The sequence below is a fragment of the Halichoerus grypus genome, chromosome 7, assembly GCF_964656455.1.
Source record: "Halichoerus grypus chromosome 7, mHalGry1.hap1.1, whole genome shotgun sequence".
NCBI classification, from domain to species: domain Eukaryota; kingdom Metazoa; phylum Chordata; class Mammalia; order Carnivora; family Phocidae; genus Halichoerus; species Halichoerus grypus.
This window is the reverse complement of record NC_135718.1, coordinates 72793116-72812838: the sequence shown is the minus strand read 5'-3', so window position 1 is coordinate 72812838 and position 19723 is coordinate 72793116. Positions and strand designations below refer to the sequence as shown.

Genomic DNA, 19723 nt, shown 5'->3' with positions numbered 1-19723 from the left:
GGATCACTACTTTTGTATCTTTGGGGTAAATCCCTAGAAGTGCAATTGCTGGGTCATAGGGTAACTCTATTTTCAACTTTTTGAGGAACCTCCATACTATTTTCCAGAGTGGCTGCACCAGATTGCATTCCCACCAACAGTGTAAGAGGGTTCCCCTTTCTCCACATCCTCGCCAACATCTGTCATTTACTGACTTGTTAATTTTAGCCATTCTCACTGGTGTGAAGTGGTCTCTCATTGTGGTTTTGAGTTCTATTTCCCTGATGCCGATTGATGTTGAGCAACTTTTCATGTGTCTTTTGACCATTTGAATGTCTTCTTTGGAGAAATGTCTGTTCATGTCTTCTGCCCATTTCTTGATTGGATTATTTGTTCTTTGGGTTTGAGTTTGATAAATTCTAAGCTGTAATCATCATCAAGACAGTATGGTACTGTCACAACAACAGACACATAGATCAATGGAATAGAATAGAGCACCCAGAAATGGACCCTCAACTCTCTGGTCAACTAACCTTTGACAAAGCAGGAAAGAAGATCCAATGGAAAAAAAGATAGTCTCTTCAACAAATGGTGTTGGGAAAATTGGACAGCCACATGCAGAAGAATGAAACTGGACCATTTCCTTACACCATACACAAAAATAGACTCAAAATGGATGAAATACCTAAATGTAAGACAGGAATCCACTGACCTTAGGGGAAAAGTTCTCAGTTTTTCCCCATTAAGAATGATATTCGTTGTGGGTTTTTCATAGATGGCTTTTATGATATTAAGGTATGTCCCCTCTATTCCTACATTGTGAAGAGTTTTAATCAGGAAAGGATGCTGTACTTTGTTCAAAATGCCTTTTCTGCGTCTATTGAGAGGATCATGTGGTTCTTGTCCTTTCTTTTATTTATATAGTGTTATCACATTGATTGACTTGCGGGATGTTGAACCACCCTTGCAGCCCGGGAATAAATCCCACTTGGTCATGACGAATAATCCTTTTAATGTACTGTTGGATCTTATTGGCTAGTATCTTGGTGAGAATTTTGGCATCCATGTTCATCAGGGATATTGGTCTGTAATTCTCCTTTTTGGTGGGGTCTTTCTCTGGTTTGGGGATCAAAGTAATGCTGGCCTCATAGAGTTTGAAAGTTTTCTTTCTATTTCTCTTTTTTGAAACAGCTTCAGAAGAACAGGTATTCATTCTTTAAATGTTTGGTAGAATTCCCCTGGGAAGCCATCCATCCCTGGACTCTTGTCTATTGGGAGATTTTGGATTACTGCTTCAATTTCCTTGCTGGTGATGGGACTGTTCAGGTTTTCTATTTCTTCCTGTTTCAGTTTTGGTAGTTGATATGTCTCTAGGAAAGCATCCATTTCTTCCAGATTGCCTAATTTGTTGGCATATAGTTGCTCATAATATGTTTTTATGATTGTTGGTATGTCTTCAGTGTTGTTTGTGATCTCTCCTCTTTCATTCATGATTTTATTTGTGTCCTTTCTCTTTTCTTTTTGATAAGTCCGTCTTGGAGTTTATCGATCTTTAATTCTTTTGGAGAACCAGCTCCTAGTTTCATTGATCTGTACTACTGTTCTTTTGATTTCTATTTCATTGATTTCTGCTCTAATCTTTATGGATTCACTTATCCTGCTGGGTTTAGGCTTTATATGCTGTTCTTTCTCCAGCTCCTTTAGGTGTAAGTTTAGGTTGTGTATTTGAGAGCTTTCTTGTTTCTTGAGAAAGGCTTGTATTGCTATATACTTCCCTTTTAAAAGTACTGCCTTTGCTGCATCCGAAAGGTTTTGAACAGTTGTGTTTTCATTTTCATTTGTTTCTATGAATTTTTTTTAATTCTTTCATTTCCTAGTTGACCCATTCATTCTTTAGTAGGATGCTCTTTAGCCTTCATGTATTTGTGTTCTTTCTAAATTTCCTTTTGTGATTGAGTTCCAGTTTCAAAGCATTGTGGTCTGAAACTATGCAGGGAATGATCCCAGTCTTTTGGTACCAGTTGAGACCTGATTTGTGACCCAGTATGTGATCTATTCTGGAGAATGTTGCATGTGCACTCAAGAAGAATGTGTATTCAGCTGCTTTAGGATGTGAAGTCCATCTGGTCCAGTTTGTCACTCAAAGCCCTTGTTTCCTGTTGATCTTCTGCTTAGATGATCTGTCCATTGCAGTGAGTGGGGGTGTTAAAGTTCCCTACTATTATTGTATTATTATTGATGTGTTCCTTTAATTTTGTTACTAATTGGTGTATATAATTGGCTGCTCCCATGATAGAGGCATAAATATTTACAATTGTTAGATTTTCTTTTTGTATAGACCCTTTAATTATGATAGTGTCCTTCCTCATCTCTTATTACAGTGTTTGGCTTAAAATCCAATTTGTCTGATATAAGGATTGCCACCCCAGCTTTCTTTTAATGTCCGTAGCATGATAAATGGTTTCCACACCCTCATTTTCAATCTGGAGGTGCCTATGGGTCTAAAATGAATTTCTTGCAGACAGCGTATCGATAGGTTTTGCTTTTTTATCCAGTCTGATGCCCTGCATCTTTTGATTGGGACATTTAGCTCATTTACATTCAGAGTAATTATTGAAAGATATGAATTTAGTGCCATGTAATACCTGCATCGTCACTGTTTTTGTATATTGTCTGTTCCTATCTGGTCTGTTACTTTTGGGCTCTCTCTTAGTAATCACAAATTCTTTTAGTTTCTGTTTGTTCTGGAAGCTTTTTATCTCTCCTATTTGGAATGACATCTTAGCTGGATAAAGTATTCTTGGCTGCATTTTTTTCTCATTTAGCACCCTGAGTATATCATGCCAGTCCTTTCTGGCCTGCCAGGTCTCTGTGGATAGATCTGCTGCCAGTCTTACATTTCTACCCTTGTCCTGAGCCGCTTTCAGGACTTTCTCTTTTTCTCTCAGATTTATAAGTTTCACTATTATATGTCGGGGTGTTGACCTATTTTTATTGATTTTGAGGGGGTTTCTCTGTGGCTCTTGGGCTTGAATGCCTGTTTCCTTCTCCAGATTAGTGAAGTTCTCCAGTATAATTTGCTCCAATATACCTCTGCCCCTCTCTGTCTTTCCTCTTCTTCTGGGATCCCAATTATTCTAATATTGTTTCACTTTATGGTATCATTTATCTCTCAAATTCTCCCCTTGTGATCCAGTAGCTGTTTATCTCTTTTTTCTCAGCTTCTTTATTCTTCGTCACTTTGTCTTCTATATCGTTAATTCTCTCTTCTGCCTCATTTATCCTAGCAGTTAGAGCCTCCATTTTTTATTGCATCTCATTAGTAGCCTTTTTTATTTAGACTTGATGAGATTTTACTTCTTTCATTTCTCCAGAAAGGGATTCTCTAGTGTCTTCTCTGCTTTTTTCAAGCCCAGCTAGTATCTTTATAATCATTATTCTGAACTCTAGTTCTGACATCTTACTTATGTCCATACTGATTAGGTCTCTGCCAGTCAGTGCTGCGTCTTGTTCTCCTCTTTGAGGTGTGTTTTAACGTCTTGTCATTCTTGCAGAAAATAGTTGCTTTTCTATTTGTAGAGTTTCACCTCTTCTTTTCTTAGATCTCTCTTAGTTTCCAGAGGCGCCACTATTTTTAAGTAGACATACCATCAAACATCATTATTGTTGAAAAGTTCATTTCTAAACTTTTATCTTACTTGCATCTATTTAACTCTCTCTTTCTGAACAATTACATTTAGATTCATCATGAAAATGTCACAAGACCTTAAACTGCTTTAGTGGTATCTTAAGATATCTTTTTTACTGACAAACTCTGTAACAGAGATATCAGGAGCTTCTTTGACTTTTAGTAAACCTATGTGGAATAAAAGTATTATATTTAATGCTGATAACTCTAGAGACAAGCTTGTTTTAGTTAAACCAACAAACTTAAACTAGCTTTTATTTGTCAAAGATTATCCTAGGTCACATAAACTTGAAAAACATTTGGGTTAATGTCTATATTTCTGAGAGTACACTTGATTGATATAATGCGTGTTTGTCTTTAAGCCAATTAAATAGAGCTCTTTACAAATTAATTTTTGCATTACTATCTGGAGGTAGAAGAAGAATCACACATTTATAACATACATACATAAACATGCAGACAAATGCAAACAGAGATCTCCTAGCTTTTATTTTAAAATTTTAACTGTGAGATAGATATGAAAATGCAAAACTCACTAGTTTATGGAAGAACAGTTGGATCCAAATTTTGTTTCTGGCAGATGGAAAGTTTACCCGGTCAGATGGCAGGTGGCTAAAGCTTTTTAGTAATATTTGTGGGAGAGACTTAGAATTTGTATTTGTCCTTGACAAGTAATCTTACGGAGGCTGTGGACTAGATTTGTGGACTAGATTTTGAGCTTTTATATTTTGAAAAAGCCTCCTCCTCCCCCATCTTTTTTCCTTCAGTCTCAGGTGAATGTGAGCTGTGTTTTATTTACCTCCTGGGGTGTTTATATTTCAAGGACATGGTAAAAGGTATATCTTCTAGGGACAGAGAAGGAATGCAAGTTTTCTTCTAGGAGTTTTAGGGTATATTTGTCTATTATCAGAAGTCTATTGCAATTTAAATTTTTCCTTCATTCTCTTCAAAGCAGGAGAGTTCTGTTTCCAAAGTTCTGATCTTTTACAATACTGCAGGCATTCTGAGATGAATAGGGAGTTTTGGGGCATGGTAATGTTAGGTAGACTTTGGATTGTTTCTAGAGCTGTATTTCTGGTTTTACAAAGATTTGTAAGATAAGGACAGTTGCTCTTAATTCCGCAAACAATTGGGATGTAACCTTAATGATATCAAGGGGCTGAACCTCCCATCTAAATACATTATCTTCAGTTTGCTTCTTTATATCAGGGGGAAGGTCTTCTACCAAGATGAAAATCAAAAGATTCTTGTGTTCTAGAATTAGAGGTGCCGTGTCTTTGGTATATTTTAGTAAATCCTTCCACAAAAGACTTCAGAATGTTTTTCTTTTCCTCTGGGTACATAGTTTCATTTTAGCTTAGGTGAGAAGGCCTAAAATCATATTCCTATCATCTCTGAATATCAGCTTCTAATTTGGCCAACTTCTGAGCATAGAGCTACTTTAAAAAATCCTTTCAAATATCTTGTCAGGTTTCAGATGACAGAAACAGTTAATATTCCTGGCATTATTGTACAACCCCTTGGATGCAAGAGGCATCCCCAAAGAGGGTGCAAAAAATACTACCTGCCCAAGAGAACTCCCCTAGCCACTTCCAAAGATAACCAAAAGAAAGAAGGACTGAGACAATTCTCCCGAGAGCTGGCCATAGTTGATAGGACCCTAGCTGCAACACACATCTCTGTCTGGCCAGATTTTGGGGGACCCCAACCTGACACAAAACCAGATAAATAAGAAGGCAGTAGCTACCTCCAGAAGAGAAAGGTTCAACAACCAAGGGGTACCCAAAAGTAAATTCGCAAGTCACAATTCAAAGACCTATTGCTACAAATGTTTTTGCCTGCCAATCTGAATTTGGAAAGGAAAGGACAACATGAAATTTGACCTTCCTCTCTCAACCAGGCTCTGCAGATAGAGATCTGGGAGAGCTGGCTTTGGCAAGAATTCTCACCCTTTGCCGGCTTTTGCCAGTTTTCCCAGGATCCCATCTGCATGCTCTGGAGTGAGTGGGGTGTCCCAGCAGGTCATATCCTGGTCACCAGAAGCAGTAGAACAGGAAAAATAATTTTCCCTCTACTTTTTATGTTGAGTGTTTGGCTGAGACCCCTTTTTCTCTAGGATACCTCATAAATGGATAAGCTTATCTAGGTTAAAAAGTCTCCACTGTGGCCACTGTATTTCAAGATTATCTTTGCTGGGTTAACCTGTTTGTTCAGCCTTAAAACAAAATTTTATTCACCCAAGGCCTCATGCTGGACCCAGTCCAGCTTAAATTGGATCCAGTCTGACCCTGGACTCAGATCTGGCAGATAGGTTTCTTAGGACTTCTTAAATCTATAGGTCCCATCACCACCTTTTTTTCTTGAAATATATTTATTAAAGAAACTGGGTATTTGTCCTTCACAGTGTCCCATGTTCTGGATTTGGCTGATCATGACCCTATAGTATCACTGAACATGTTCTTCTGTCCCCTGTATTTCCTGTAAACTGGTAGTTAGATCTGGAGACTTGCTTGGGTTCGGGTCATGAGTTCATATTTACGCTGACTCTTTGTTTCAGTAATTGGACCACCGTAACACATAATGCTGTGATCCTTCAGGAGGCTCATCAACGGAAGTGATACAGCTTCAGGCACTATTTCTAAAACAACTGTGGTATTCAGGCCTTATTCTGTCTGAACCTCCCCACCCCGTTTTCTGGAGGAAGTCAGGAAAGGAGAGGACTAACACATGGTACGCAGTGTATAAGCTTTGCAGCTACAGCCGTGACCAAGGTGGACATGGTCCCAGCTTTTGAAGGGACAGACTGCCTCGTGGGGAAAGTAGCGAGAGCCAGCAGATGAGTCAGTAAAGTCATTCCACTTTGTGGTCTGCACTTGCAAGGAAACAAACAAGAAGCGGGGACAGAAATGGGGGGTCCGGGAGTGAGAGAAGGGAGAAGGAGGGGTGAGCAGAAGTAGGCCCTCTTAGAGGCTGTACTTCACTGAGCCCGGAGGTGAGAGCGAGCCAGTCACGTGAATGCGTGAGGTGGGGGAGAGGGTGCTGCTGGTTGTTGGGATGGAGAGAGTGCCAGGGACCTCAGAGGTGGGACGCACAGGACTTGGAGTGAGAAAGGGGAAGGAATCAAGGCTCACTCCCCAGTTTCCTGGCTTAAGCAACTGGTGCCAATGGCATGAATCTTTCAGTGGTCCCCCCTCTGGTCCCCTTGGAGGTTATAGTACCTGAGTCCATCCTCCTGGCCTCCTAAGTACTTTATAGGTCCTTCCCTTTGTGCTCCCTATGCTTCCATTGGCTTGCTCAACTCTAAGAAGATGGAGGAAAGGAAAAAGACGCTGGGAGCATCCCATGCTTGACAGATTTGTGCAGTGGGACTGGCACCCAAATGTAAGAGAATATTGTTCAAGTTAGCCATGAATTGGTATATCTCAAACAGGCAAACACTGACGGGGGAGAAGTTTACAGCTAAGAGTCAAATGAAACTTTTGGATGTTCTCTCTATGACATCTATCTCTGATGTCATTTTTCATTATCACCAACAGCTGAGTTGCATGTGCCATAAAAAAGGGCTCAAAAATAATTTTCCGGTACTGATACTAATGAGGGTTATGTGGTCTGTGTCCAAAGCATTTGCAGTGCTTCTTGATACTTGTCTAAAAACTCGATTCCCAACGCATTCCTTGTGATAAGAGACACAGTCCTGTGCCCAGATTCTAAATACTAAAAGACACCGGGAGTGTTTTCAGAACTGTTGGACTGACTTAAATCTCACTGGAAAACAGCTTTTTAAAACTGACTTTTCCACATGTGGCCTCCGTGTGATCGCTTCCCCCCAGCGGCTGATAAGTGCCAGCTTCTGGTGGCTTGGGAAAATGAGCTGTTTCCCACGCCCCCACACGTCAGCCCCACTGGGATGTCCATGCGGGGAGATGTGTGACTGGGCTGGCGGGACGAGAGGGTGAGTAACGAGCTGGCCAAGCTCTTTCCCTGACTCCCTTCCCCGCAGCCTGCCGGCAAGCTCCAGAAAATCACCCCTGGGGCCAGGTGGTGCTGGAAATTATTTATGCCCCTAAACAGTTAACCACCCAGGAAGACTGGTAAAAAGTGGAGGGTTTTTGCTAAGTCCACACGTAACTCCCAGAACTCTCGTTCCTTTCCTGTCCCTGGGCCCAGATGCACTCCACCCCTTTGAACCTTTTCACCCAGTTCTTGGCCTGTTACAGGGTTTGCTTTTAAGTTCCTCTTCTTTGTGTCCAGCCAACCCCCTCCTCTAGTAATGAGGTCTGAAGGGAGTGGAGGAGAAGGCTGTGTGGGAGGAGGAGGGAGGGAAATAAGGGACTTGGAAAACCCACAGGCCTTCCAATCAACTTTCTGAACAGGAAAGAGTCCCTTTTTTGCATTCATGTTCTTCTGATGCATCGCCTCTTAAAAGTGCAGACTAAGGGGCCATTTGCAAAGTCTCTCCCATTTGATTAGGGCATATATATATATATTTTTTAATTCACAGATTCTCCAAGTAAAAAGAGCACTAAAGTGGTGTTCTATGTCATCAGTGGATTGTGCACTAACAAGAAGGGGGCGGTCAAAGTCTCATTCTTAGCATGGCTTTGCAGGAGACCCAGGTACCCCCACCACCGAGTACCCTCCAACAATCAAGGGGCTCTTTGTCCCCTTCCCTTTTTCCCAAGCAGTGTGGGGGTTAGCTGGATAAGAACACCAGTCTCTTTTTATAGGCAGTTAGAACTGATTTCAAGAAAGCTGTGCATAGTGATTAAGAGGGCCAACTTTGGAGTCCAGCTCCCTGAGTTTGAATCCAGGGATTGGTTGCTGACATTTACTGGTAACTTTGGACAAATTTAACTTATCTTACTTCCTCCATTAGAAAAATGTGGATAATAGTAGTATCTAGTCTTATGGAGTTCTTCTGAGGATTAAATGTTAATAAGAGGCCTGGAACATGGTGTTAGCTATTATTCTGACACATTAAACTATTCACAATAATTAATGATATCATAATGCCCCCATTCAGATTTACTTCTTTTTTAAAAGAGATGCACTTTTAATTTATTTTACTTACTTACTATTTTTTTTAAGTAAGATCTACGCCCAAAGTGGGGCTTGAACTCATGACCCCAAGATCAAGAGTCCCATGCTCTACTGACTGAGACAGCCAGGGTCCCGAAAATGACTTCTTGACCCTTTACTCATTGTATCATCATTTGTGTGTGTCAGTCCTTCCCCATATCCTTCTGGATTGTGGGTTCCTTGAAGGGAGAGACTGTGTACTACCCATTTTGGGACCCAAAGCACTTAGCACAGCCCTGGTATATAACGATTACTCAGTGTGTTGGGTAAATTAGTGAAGGCTTTAATAATGGCTTAGGTTTGAGTGGTGCTTTGCAGGATGCAAAGCACGCACACATGGGAAGCCCAAGACTCGAAATTCAAGACACGTATCCAAGGTCCAGTGATGGGTATGTGCCAGAGTCAGGTCCTGTGATCCTTGCTCCCTCCACCAGGCCATCCTGCCTAGGAGAGGAGTGCTAAATTTTAAAATTCAGGATCATGTCCTTCTCCAGTTCTGTTGTAGTTGACAGACGGGGGGTACCTGTGACAGCATTCTGTGCGTGGAAACTCAGAGTCCCTGAGGAGGACGTTTTTCCCCCTCTCCTCCTAACTCTGCTTTGTTTTGTACAGGTCACCACAAATGGTATGATTGCCATGAGTGAGCCCCCAGCCAAAGAAACCCACCCGGGGTACTTCCCCCCGACCTTCGGAGTCGTTGCACCTTTTCTGGCGGACTTGGACACGACAGATGGCCTTGGGAAGGTTTATTATCGCGAAGACTTATCCCCCTCCATCACTCAGCTAGCCGGAGAGTGTGTCCAGAGAGGGTTCCCAGAAGTCTCTTTCCAGCCCAGTAGCGCGGTGGTTGTCACTTGGGAATCCGTGGCCCCCTACCAGGGGCCCAGCAAGGACCCTGACCAGGAAGGCAAGGTAAGTGCTCTCCCAGGTACAAGGGAAAATAGTCAACCGGTTGGTTTTGTACACTTTGGTCTTCCTTGAAGGAAGGGAGACACTTGGGTAGGTCAAGAAGCCATCTCTAGGTCTAAAGTAACTTTTTGGGACATGCCTCTGTTTCTCCTTAGAAAAAAATAATTTTGCTCCACCATTTAATTTTTATAGTATTGCAGAGTAGAGAGAAACTGGAAAGGGCCAAAAGCACTCCCAATTAAACAGGGGATGTTCCAGGTTGGTAGTTCCCAAAGTGGGTACCACAGAACACCAGTCCTACAAGATAGTCCTTGAGAAAAAGGCCTCCCCTGGTCAGGTAAGTTTGGGAAATGCAAAACTTTATCTCCCCCTTGGTGACTCACTCTGAAAAACCCTGCAATAAAGAAACCTGCTTAATTTTTAAAGAAAACTTAGCAGTCCCCAAACCTTTCGGCCATACTCTTTTTTCCCTCCCAAACAAGATACATTATATCCTGCAGAACACCCTTTGGGAAAGCCTGTTATTGGCCTGCAGGAAACATTTTGCTTTTTGTATCTGTCAGAGGGCTCTACCTGAAAACTGCTTAAAACCTTACATTTCTCAAGTGTGTGCACTACCACTTGAGTGCTGAACGCCCAGCCCCTTGCACAGAGCCCTTGCCCTGTCTTGGGCCTAATCTCCGCGCACCCTTTGTCACAGCTGTATCAAACTGTTTACAATTCTCTGATCGTGAACCCTCCGCCTCCCCCCACACCTTGCGTTTGCTGTCCTCTCTGCTTGCATCGTCTTCTCCCTGACCCGCTACTGGTGTCGAACCCGTACTTGATCCTCTAGACTCGCACAGCCTCCTCTGCTCCCACCCTCCCAGCTTCGGGCACTTCTTTCTGTGGCTTCTATCGTGCTCACACGTGACTCCATGATACACTCTATCCCCCCGTTTTGCAGTGTTTTCTTTACACGTCAGTTTTCCCATCTAGACCAGAAATTCTCGAGCGTGGGGACCATGTATTTATAGGAAAGGTACCAACGTTGAAGGAATACTTTCTCTGTGCCTGGCTCTGCCTATTTCACATAGGTCTCTCAACATTTCTGTGAAGTACGTGGTTTTCTCTCCATCTGGCAGATTCAGAAATCCACGCTTAAGGAATTTAAGTAACATGCCCAAAGTCACACAACCCATGATGAGGAGAGCAAAGATCTGGATTCAGATCTGTTTTCTCCCAAAGCTCATGTTTTTTTTTTTTTACCGTATGTTGCTTGGGCTCAGTAAATGTATGACAAATGATGAGTGTGGTTAATATGTTTAATGGCTGTGGAAACAAATTCTAAGGGTAAGAATTTGCTAAGTGGCATGAGATTTAGGCCACTGTCCAGAGGTACCATCTCTATAATTTTTGGTTACCCTTCATGCAGAAGGTGATTCATTAATTAATTGGAAAATTTCATGTTGACAAAGTCTTAGAGATACTTAAGTGAAGCCATCCTGGAATACTTGGTTCTTGCTACTCTTTTAGAATAAAGGGCGAATACTGCCACCTCTGGGCTTTCTCTGTATAGTCTGGTGAATACAACAATTTAAGATCTATCGACATATTCCTGAGTAACTGAATCTCACCTCATCTTCACAGAGAAACACATTCCAGGCTGTTCTGGCCTCCTCTGATTCCAGCTCCTTTGCCATTTTCCTCTATCCTGAAGACGGTCTGCAGTTCTATACAACATTCTCAAAGAAGGACGAGAACCAAGTGCCCGCTGTGGTTGCATTCAGTCAAGGTGTACAGGGATTATTCTGGAAGAGCGAAGGAGCTTATAATATATTTGCTAACGACAGAGAATCAATTGGAAATTTGGCCAAGTATGCTTTCTTTGTTCTTCAGTAGATTCTCCCCTTAATGATGATTTTATCATTAAGATGATCATTTTATTATTTTATAAAGGATAATATAATGGGCACTAGAGAACATTACCTAAAAATGTTCCCACAGATTTAAATTTCATATATGGTTTTTTTATATTATGTAGTGCTTTTTTCCTGATGAACTCAAAGTAATACACTCTTAGAATGAAAAGGCATCCTGTTTTTAGATATCATGCTCATTTGAAACAGTTTCTCCAATGTCCTCTGCAAGTATACAGTTAGAAATAAACGCTATTCAAACCCTATCTCCTGCTAAAAACCCAAGGCTGAGAAAAACCTTCTCCCCCCACGTGGACTAGGGAAGAAATTCTTACAACAAAATTAGTGCTCTCTTGGGCTATTTTGTAGAATTTGGCAAAAGCGGGGAATCGTTCCTCTCCCATTATGCCTTAAAAAGTGAAGAAAGAACACCCTCCCTCCCAATTTCAGATTGTCCAATTGAGTCTAAAACTCAATTGATAACCCTCATTTATCGTGCTTGCCTGTTTCCGTGGTGTGAATACTCCTTTTGTGGCCATGTTCCAGCTACGCATGTCGTGTTGCTCAATATGGAATTGAGAAGAGAACCATTCTTCACACCATACAGATGCAGCAGACTTAAATCACTTCCAGAACATAGATAATAGTAAAATAATTCAGCGTGATGAGTTTCAAGTATTTATGGCCTTTGTTTTTAATATCATTTATGTAATTGTAAGTTTATGTGATATAATTTTTTACAGTGGCTCTGTTTAATAACTGGCTTGCAAAATTACTAAAATTCAACACCTGGCTCTCATGAGCTGGTGCTAGCAAGCGCCTGCACACCACTGCCTTTCCTGGAGTCCTGGGATGGACAGACTGAGTACACATCCTCCTTCTGCAGGGCTTTCTTGATTCCTCACCCCCTGTCCCACCCCTGATGTTTTGCTCAGGATTCTCCACTGGGTAATGTCTGTTTCTTCTTCCCCGTGTAAAAGCTGATCATTTTACATAGTTTCTGATAGGAGCACTTCCAATCACAGATGCAGAAGCACATTAAACATGGTGGAGAAGGAAGGAGAAATCAGGGTCATTTGACTGTGTTTTTTAGTTACACGAGGCCTTTAGAGTCTGAATCTCTCCTTTGCATTCCACTATACCCTTGGGACAGGAAAAGGTAAACTGAGACCTGTCCAAGATTCCACAGCTGATAGAGTTGGCATTTCTGATAATCTAAGTCTGTACTGTTTTCACTCGCAACACCTCTGACCCCACAGAGGTGGGATTTTTTTCCCTTCTACCTACCGACTCTCTCACTCTCTGGACATCCCTTCGGTGTCCTACAATTCAGTTGGGTCCTGGTGTGGACAGCCCAGGGTGAGCACAGACCCCACAAGACTGCCCCCACTTCAGATGCCAGCCCTAAGTTCCAGGTACTGTACTTACTGCACCTCTGGTCCGCCAGCTATAAATTGGGGGTTTCTGGGACCCCCCCCCCCCCGCTCAGCTTCCATAATTTTGCTGACATGGCTCACAGAACTCAGGAAAGCACTTTTCTTATCATCACCAGTCTATTTTAAAGGCTACAACTCAAGAACAAATAGAAGGAATGCATATGACAAGGTGTCGAAGGGAGAGGGGGCTTGAAGCTTCCATGCTGGCTCCCCATCTCCAAAGCTCTCCCAGCCTCATTGTTTGGGGGTTTTTATTACATAAGCATGATTGAAGAACTCCTTGGCCCTTGGTGATTAACTCAGTCTCCAACCCCTCTCCCCTTTCTGGAAGTCAGGGTGTGGGGTTGGAAGTTCCAACCCTCTAATCATGCCCAGGTCTTTCTGCCCGTCCAGCCCTCATCCTGAAGCTCCCTGGGGTCCCAGCCACCATTCTTCCCATTAACATACAAGAGACAGTCTTATCATGGCAGAGATTACGAGGATTTTCGGAGCCATCTACCAGAACCAGAGACCAAGACAAAGTAGGCAGGGGGTTTCAGGCTGACACACAGATCCCCAGGGCTCCTTCTGCTCGGTTAGTGGGGGCGGTTTGTGGGTTGCTGGCCTGTTTCTAAGAAGCCTGTCCTTCCTCCAGGAGCAGCAACTCGGGGCAGCAGGGTGTCTGGGTGTTTGAGATAGGGAGCCCGGCCACGGCCAGTGGTGTGGTGCCCTCCGACGTGAGCCTCGGACTGGACGATGGAGCAGAGTATGATGATGAAGACTACAAGTCAGTGACAGATCTGGACCTGGAGGACGTGAGCACGACACCTTTCTCCTATGAGGCTCGGAGGAGGGGAGACCCGGGCACACACAGCGCGCCCCGTGTCCTCTCCCCCCGCCGCCTGCCTACTGAGAGACTCCCCGGACTTCCCACGGAGAGGACCAGGTCTTTCCAGCCGCCAGCAGAGACATTTCCCCAACAGCACGCGCAGGTCATAGACGTGGATGAAGTTGAGGAGACAGGAGTGGGTAAGGCCATTTACATCACGGCTGGTCTGTCCTGGGACACTTGGGTTTCCAGACAGGAGTCCTGCTGGAGGGGGTCAGTTGTGTGCCCTATATGGACGTTTGGAAGGATGAGAGCTGGGAATGTAGGGGCGGCCCTCGCAGCTGTAGGGCTTCACTGGATGGGCCTGTTGGCTTCAAAGACTCCAAGGGATCTTTGGGGATTAGGCCTGCGGTTACGGGAGGACTGCTGAGCGGGCGCTCTTTCAAGTTTCCTCTGACTCCCTTTTTGTCTGTTTTCAAGAGAAAAGTGCTTTGGAATTATTTTGAAAGTCAGATTTTCTTATTTGTGACTTCTGGGATCAGAAATATATTCACCCACCTGAAAAAACATTTTAGAAGTTTCTTTGGCTATTTACCGCTGTTTATCTTTGACGTTTATTTCCTCTTGGTTTTGGAATGAGGATGGTTGATTATTTTTTCCTCCCAGGTCCTGTCAGCTTCAGAGATGGTTTGTGAAGATTTAAAAATGCAAAACAAGTAGATCCCCCAGTTTTAAAATACAATCTTTTCTAGTCAACCGTATTCTGTTGGATTTTTGCTACGTTTTGAGGGAAAAACCATTTGAGCACCAGCATGCTTTGATTTGTCTTATAAAAGATGTTCCAACTAAACTGAAGAACTGATTCAATTTCAGGTTGACATATAATCTGCCAACATTCACATAAATGAGATGGTCCAGGCCCCTAAATGATGTTCACCGTGAGTCCTTCCTGCTTCTACTATAAAGTTATAAGGCCCCCAGAAAAACTGACTCCATTCCACATGATTCACTCAATTTTTATTTCTCCTTACTTCTTCTGATTTGTTTCATAGCAGTCGTTTTAAATGTTTGTTCTTTTTTGAGTATCCCAAAGCATGGACAAGATCTGGTGGCCAGGGGAAGTGTGCTTACTTACTTCTAAGGCACAGACATGGAGAAGTTACCCTTTATGATATGAGGAGGATATGGGTTCAGGTCTGAGGGCTCCCCTCCGCACCCTGGATTTCCTGGGGCAATGCTAACAGCTCTCAGCACACGGCACTCTGCTCTAATCTCCCCCAGACATATGGGGTATGTTTACTCACAGATGTTGAGTCTGGAGTCTTATTCTGCTTCTCCCCTATCTAGGTGTCTGTGGAATTCTCATCTGTGAGGCCATCACTTCGAAATGAGATCATAGCTAGCACCAACAACTTAGGGTGGTATAGTACTTGGTCCTGATAAAAGCCTAGATTTGAACTCCAAATGTGTCTAAAACACATGTTTTTCTGTCCCTCTGTCCCATGGTTTTATTTCACTGTTTTTATATTAGAAAGGTCAGTTTTCTGTAGGCAGCAATACATTCCTGGTGTTATTTGAAAAGTCACCCACAGATACGCAGGCCATAAGGGACCCCACAGGGAGCTGGACCACAGCTGGAGCTGAAGCCATCAGTCACGTCTTATGTGCTCAGCTCAGGGCCCAAGTGTTCCCAGCGCCAAATGCCACCTTTATACACTCTGGAAATTCCCTTCTGAGTATGTAGACTAATCACAACTACCTGAGGTTAAACTTTACTTTTATCTTCCCTCGTAACACTCAATTATAAATTGGATCATTATCCTCTCTAAAAGCCTGTCCCCCCTTGTGCTTTTGAACTTCATTCCAAATTAATTTGCTCTGGATTATTAAATTTGTTGAGCTAGTTCATAATTCTAACAAAATGAAGCTGGGAGGTAGGAATTTGAAATAGAAATTCTTTTTGTTTCTTGGGTTAAAGACCGTTAGACCAAGTATGATGAAGGAATTATTTCTAATCAGCTTCTGAGTATAAGAGCTTCTGAGTTTTCTCCTGGGGAGGAAAAGGGGAAAGTTTTAAAATATTTTCGGGCACCTGGGTGGCTCAGTTGTTAAGCGTCTGCCTTCGGCTCAGGTCATGATCTCAGGGTCCTGGGATCGAGCCCCACATCGGGCTCCCTGCTCCGCGGGAAGCCTGCTTCTCCCTCTCCCCTCCCCCTGCTTGTGTCTCTCTCTGTCAAATAAATAAATAAAATCTTAAAAAAAAATAAATAAATAAAATATTTTCAGGTCATTAAAATGACAAATTATATACATAGATATGTATATATATATGTATATAATTTTTTTTGCCACAATAAAAGTAAAAAAAAAAAAATTAAGTCTGTCCCAAAATGGGGAGCTAATCTGACCACATTACATGGACACCATCTTAAGATGGATATTGGGTGGCAGTAACCTAGTATTGATACAGTGATTATATGGATTCGGTGATCCAGTACATTGAATTAGAGTATTTTTAAATAACTCCCTTGTGATATCTCAGACTCCTTTTAGACCTATTTGCCTTGGTTGTTGGAGTATAGGAGCCAAGACAGGACTTCGGTTGCTATGGGCTGTGAGCGCTGTCCCAGAATCCCCCGCGCAGGTGGGCCTTCCTGCAAGGCTTGAGGGCGCACAGAATAAGGAAGCCTGGTGCACTGCAGTGCAAAGCGCTTACCAGTGTGCTGTGTTTTCCCCGAACAGTGTTCAGCTACAACACGGATTCCCGCCAGACCTGCGCCAACAACAGACACCAGTGCTCCGTGCATGCCGAATGCAGGGACTTCGCCACGGGGTTCTGCTGCAGCTGCGTGGCTGGTTATACGGGGAACGGCCGGCAGTGTGTTGCGGAAGGTATTCGGCTTTGGGGGCACCTGGGGGGCTCAGTCAGTTAACAGCCCAACTCTTGGTTTCAGCTCAGGTCATGGTCTCGGGGTTATTAGATCGAGCCCGGGGTCGGGTTCTGTGCTGGGTGTGGAGCCTGCTTGGGATTCTCTCTCTCCTTCTCTCTCTGCTCGCTCGCTCTCTCAGAAAAGAAAAGAAGGTATTTGGCTTTTATGTGTTCCATTTGTGTGGGGAGAAGGAGGGAGTAGAGTCTTTGTTTTGGGGTTTGTTTTGAAATGTTGGCCTTTGCCCAGATCTCTAAAGGTGGGTAGTGTTTTTAGTAGATATTAGATTTTGAATGATATTTAATCTCTCATTCCCATTCTTTCTCATCCTTCTCTAAAGGGCATTTCTCAGGGAATGCCCACTTTTGTAATATGGTGAGGTCTCTTTCTTTCCTATGCAATATTTTTCTCCATCTGGGAAATGACTGCCCATGGGAGCCCATCTTCACAACTGCCTAGCGTGGGACAAAGGCTGAAGTGTTGAAATGCAGCCTGGACCAGGCATGATTAATGCCTCTCGTTTTCCTCCATTTCGTTCCAACCTCCTCCGTGGCATTGCTCACAGACCTGAGTGTCCTAATGGTTGTTAAGCCCCAGCGGGGCCACAGTGGGCAGGCGTGGACCAAAGTTTGTAGTGGGGAAAAGTGTATTCCAATCACCCTTCCCCTCAGGCTGTCCTTTCTTCATGCCCCTGAAATCACAGCATGATGATGGTGGAGCATAAGGGGTGCACCAGTTAATTCTGGAGCACCAAACCCATTGTGGGGCTGACTCCAGAATGGATTCAGCTGTGGGTCCACAGCTGTTCTGAGCTTTGGCCCCAAGAGGACCAACTAGTTCTGATGCTCTCGGGTGAGCAGGAGAATCTCGGCAAAAGTCTAGAGGGTCGGGATAATGGTTTACTCAGAGAGTGAGACCTCTGGGAGCCTGGGGCCATAAACTAAGATTAAAACAAAAGCAACAAAAAACCCTACCATCCTGAACCTTTGTCCCTTCAGACGCCAAGTCCCCTCACTTGCCACAGTGATCACTGGTCATTTGCCTTGTGTTGAATAAGGAACCTCAACTGCTTTGCAAAATTTGACTAAATAAAACTCCGTTGGAGGAATGGTTTCTGTTTTTCACATCCCCAGCCATAGCTGTAGTTAAATCAGTTATTTTAATTTGCTAAAAAAAATTTCCTTCTGGGTCACAATGAGATAAAGTGAGTTTTGCTAAATACCATCTGAAGCAATGAAAGAAAATTATGTATACTTTTCATGTTAATTTGGGGGGATGTTTTGAACTTATGTAGATAGGTTCTGTTTTCTTTTAAATCCCACTACCCCAGGTATGATGTGCCTTTGCTTCTTTGTTTTAGGCTTGGCTTTTATACTTCTCTCACCCTGAGAGAAGCTTCCAGAATCTACAATGAAAGCTCATTCTCAAAGAGCAATCTCCTTAGCTCTTTCCATGCCAAATATCAGAGCTGGAAATGCTGAGCAGTTTGTGTTTGGTGGCAAGCTCAGCTATAACAAACTGTTCAGCTGCATATTTTGACATTATATACACACCCCATGAAAGTTCTGTGGTTTAAATATTTGTTGGATTCTTGCTACTTTTGAAACATTTTTCTGGCTCAAGGTTTGGTGGAAAAAATTTGTTTGGTTTCCTTTGCTTGGCTTTCCTGCTTGTTTCTGCAATTGTTTGGGGGATGAATTTTTTCGATATTAGTCTTCCAACTTCATAGCACTCCCCTGTGTAATGACACAATTTGTGTGCAGAAATACTGTGTGTGTCGAGTGTGCCTTGGCTTGTCAGTGACCCTACTTAATGGCTTGGGCGTACTGAACACAGCAAAAGGTCTTCTGAACATGGGCGATGATGCTCAGGTGCGAGCCTGTCTGTCCAGTGTTATTCAACAGACTTTCCTGGGAACTTACTGTGTGCGGAAAACTCTGCTGAGTCCCAAGGGAAGGAGCTGGGTATGAACGTCCTGTCCCTGGTAATCTAGGAAGAGAACCAATGTATGTGCAATTGATAACTGATCAAGTTTAATTCTGCATCAGACCTGAACAGTCCAAGGTGACTTATTTACCTCTTCCTTCAGTTTTCTTAAAGATATAATTAACACCCTTGTTTAAAGCTCAGAGTTTGGTGGGTTTTAGCCTCTTCACTGAGTTGTGCAACTATCACCTCTATCTGGTTGTAGAACATTTTTATCAGTCCAGAGAGAAACACTGTATCCGCTAGCAGTCATTCTCAATTCCCCCAGGCCCCTGCCCCTGTCCACAACTGATCTGCTTCCTCTCATTGAGGGTTGTCCTCTTCTGAGATATTTCCATTTCATTCCATGGAATCATAAGATCTGTGACCATCTGTGTCTGATTTCTTTCACTTAGCGTGGTGTTTTCAAGGTCCATCCGCATTTTGGCACGTGTCAGTACTTCGTCCTTTTTTCTAGCTACACGTTCCATTGCGTGGTTATACCAAGCGATGGACATTCTGGCCATGATGAATAATGCTACTAAGAACATTTGTGTACAAGTTTTTGTGTGGACCTAGGTTTCCTGGTCTCTTGGGAATATACCTAGGAGTTGGAATTTCTGGGTCATATGGTAACCTTCAGTTTTCTTATTTGAATACAAGAATGACTTCATTTCTTTAGATCTTACATTTTCCTGATTAAACAGGAATATATGCAAGCTATAGATATTCACAAAACATAGAGGCATATATTATAGAAAATGAAAGTTTACTGTATTGCCCTGAGTTAACCCCTGTTAACAGTTTTGTGTATATCTCTTCCGGTATTTTCCCCAAGGTACACGCTAACATTTATTATTAATGTGTTTTTAAAACAAAAATAGCATTCTCTATATATTATTTGGTAATTTATGGAGAAAGCTTTTAAATTTCCATAGTAGGTTTCACATTTTTCCCAGTTGTCTGAATGGAACCATCAACCACGAACACACCCCCGTCTATGCGAGCCAGTCCTGGGCCGTTGGCCATGTTTG

General features: G+C 42.9%; 1 protein-coding gene across 3 annotated transcripts in view; it reads left to right on the top strand.

The window, feature by feature from the left end:
- Positions 1-19723, top strand: part of NID1 (nidogen 1) — an 81613-nt gene that overhangs the window by 18704 nt on the left and 43186 nt on the right. For 2 of the 3 annotated variants that reach the window (XM_078077742.1, XM_078077741.1), the window contains exons 2-6: positions 9359-9658; positions 11285-11511; positions 12813-12968; positions 13624-13997; positions 16540-16689. In XM_078077742.1, coding sequence (XP_077933868.1) covers positions 9359-9658; positions 11285-11511; positions 12813-12968; positions 13624-13997; positions 16540-16689 — 1207 coding nt within the window. The remainder of the gene's footprint in view (positions 1-9358; positions 9659-11284; positions 11512-12812; positions 12969-13623; positions 13998-16539; positions 16690-19723) is intronic. The other variant, XM_036116944.2, reaches the window with a different exon arrangement.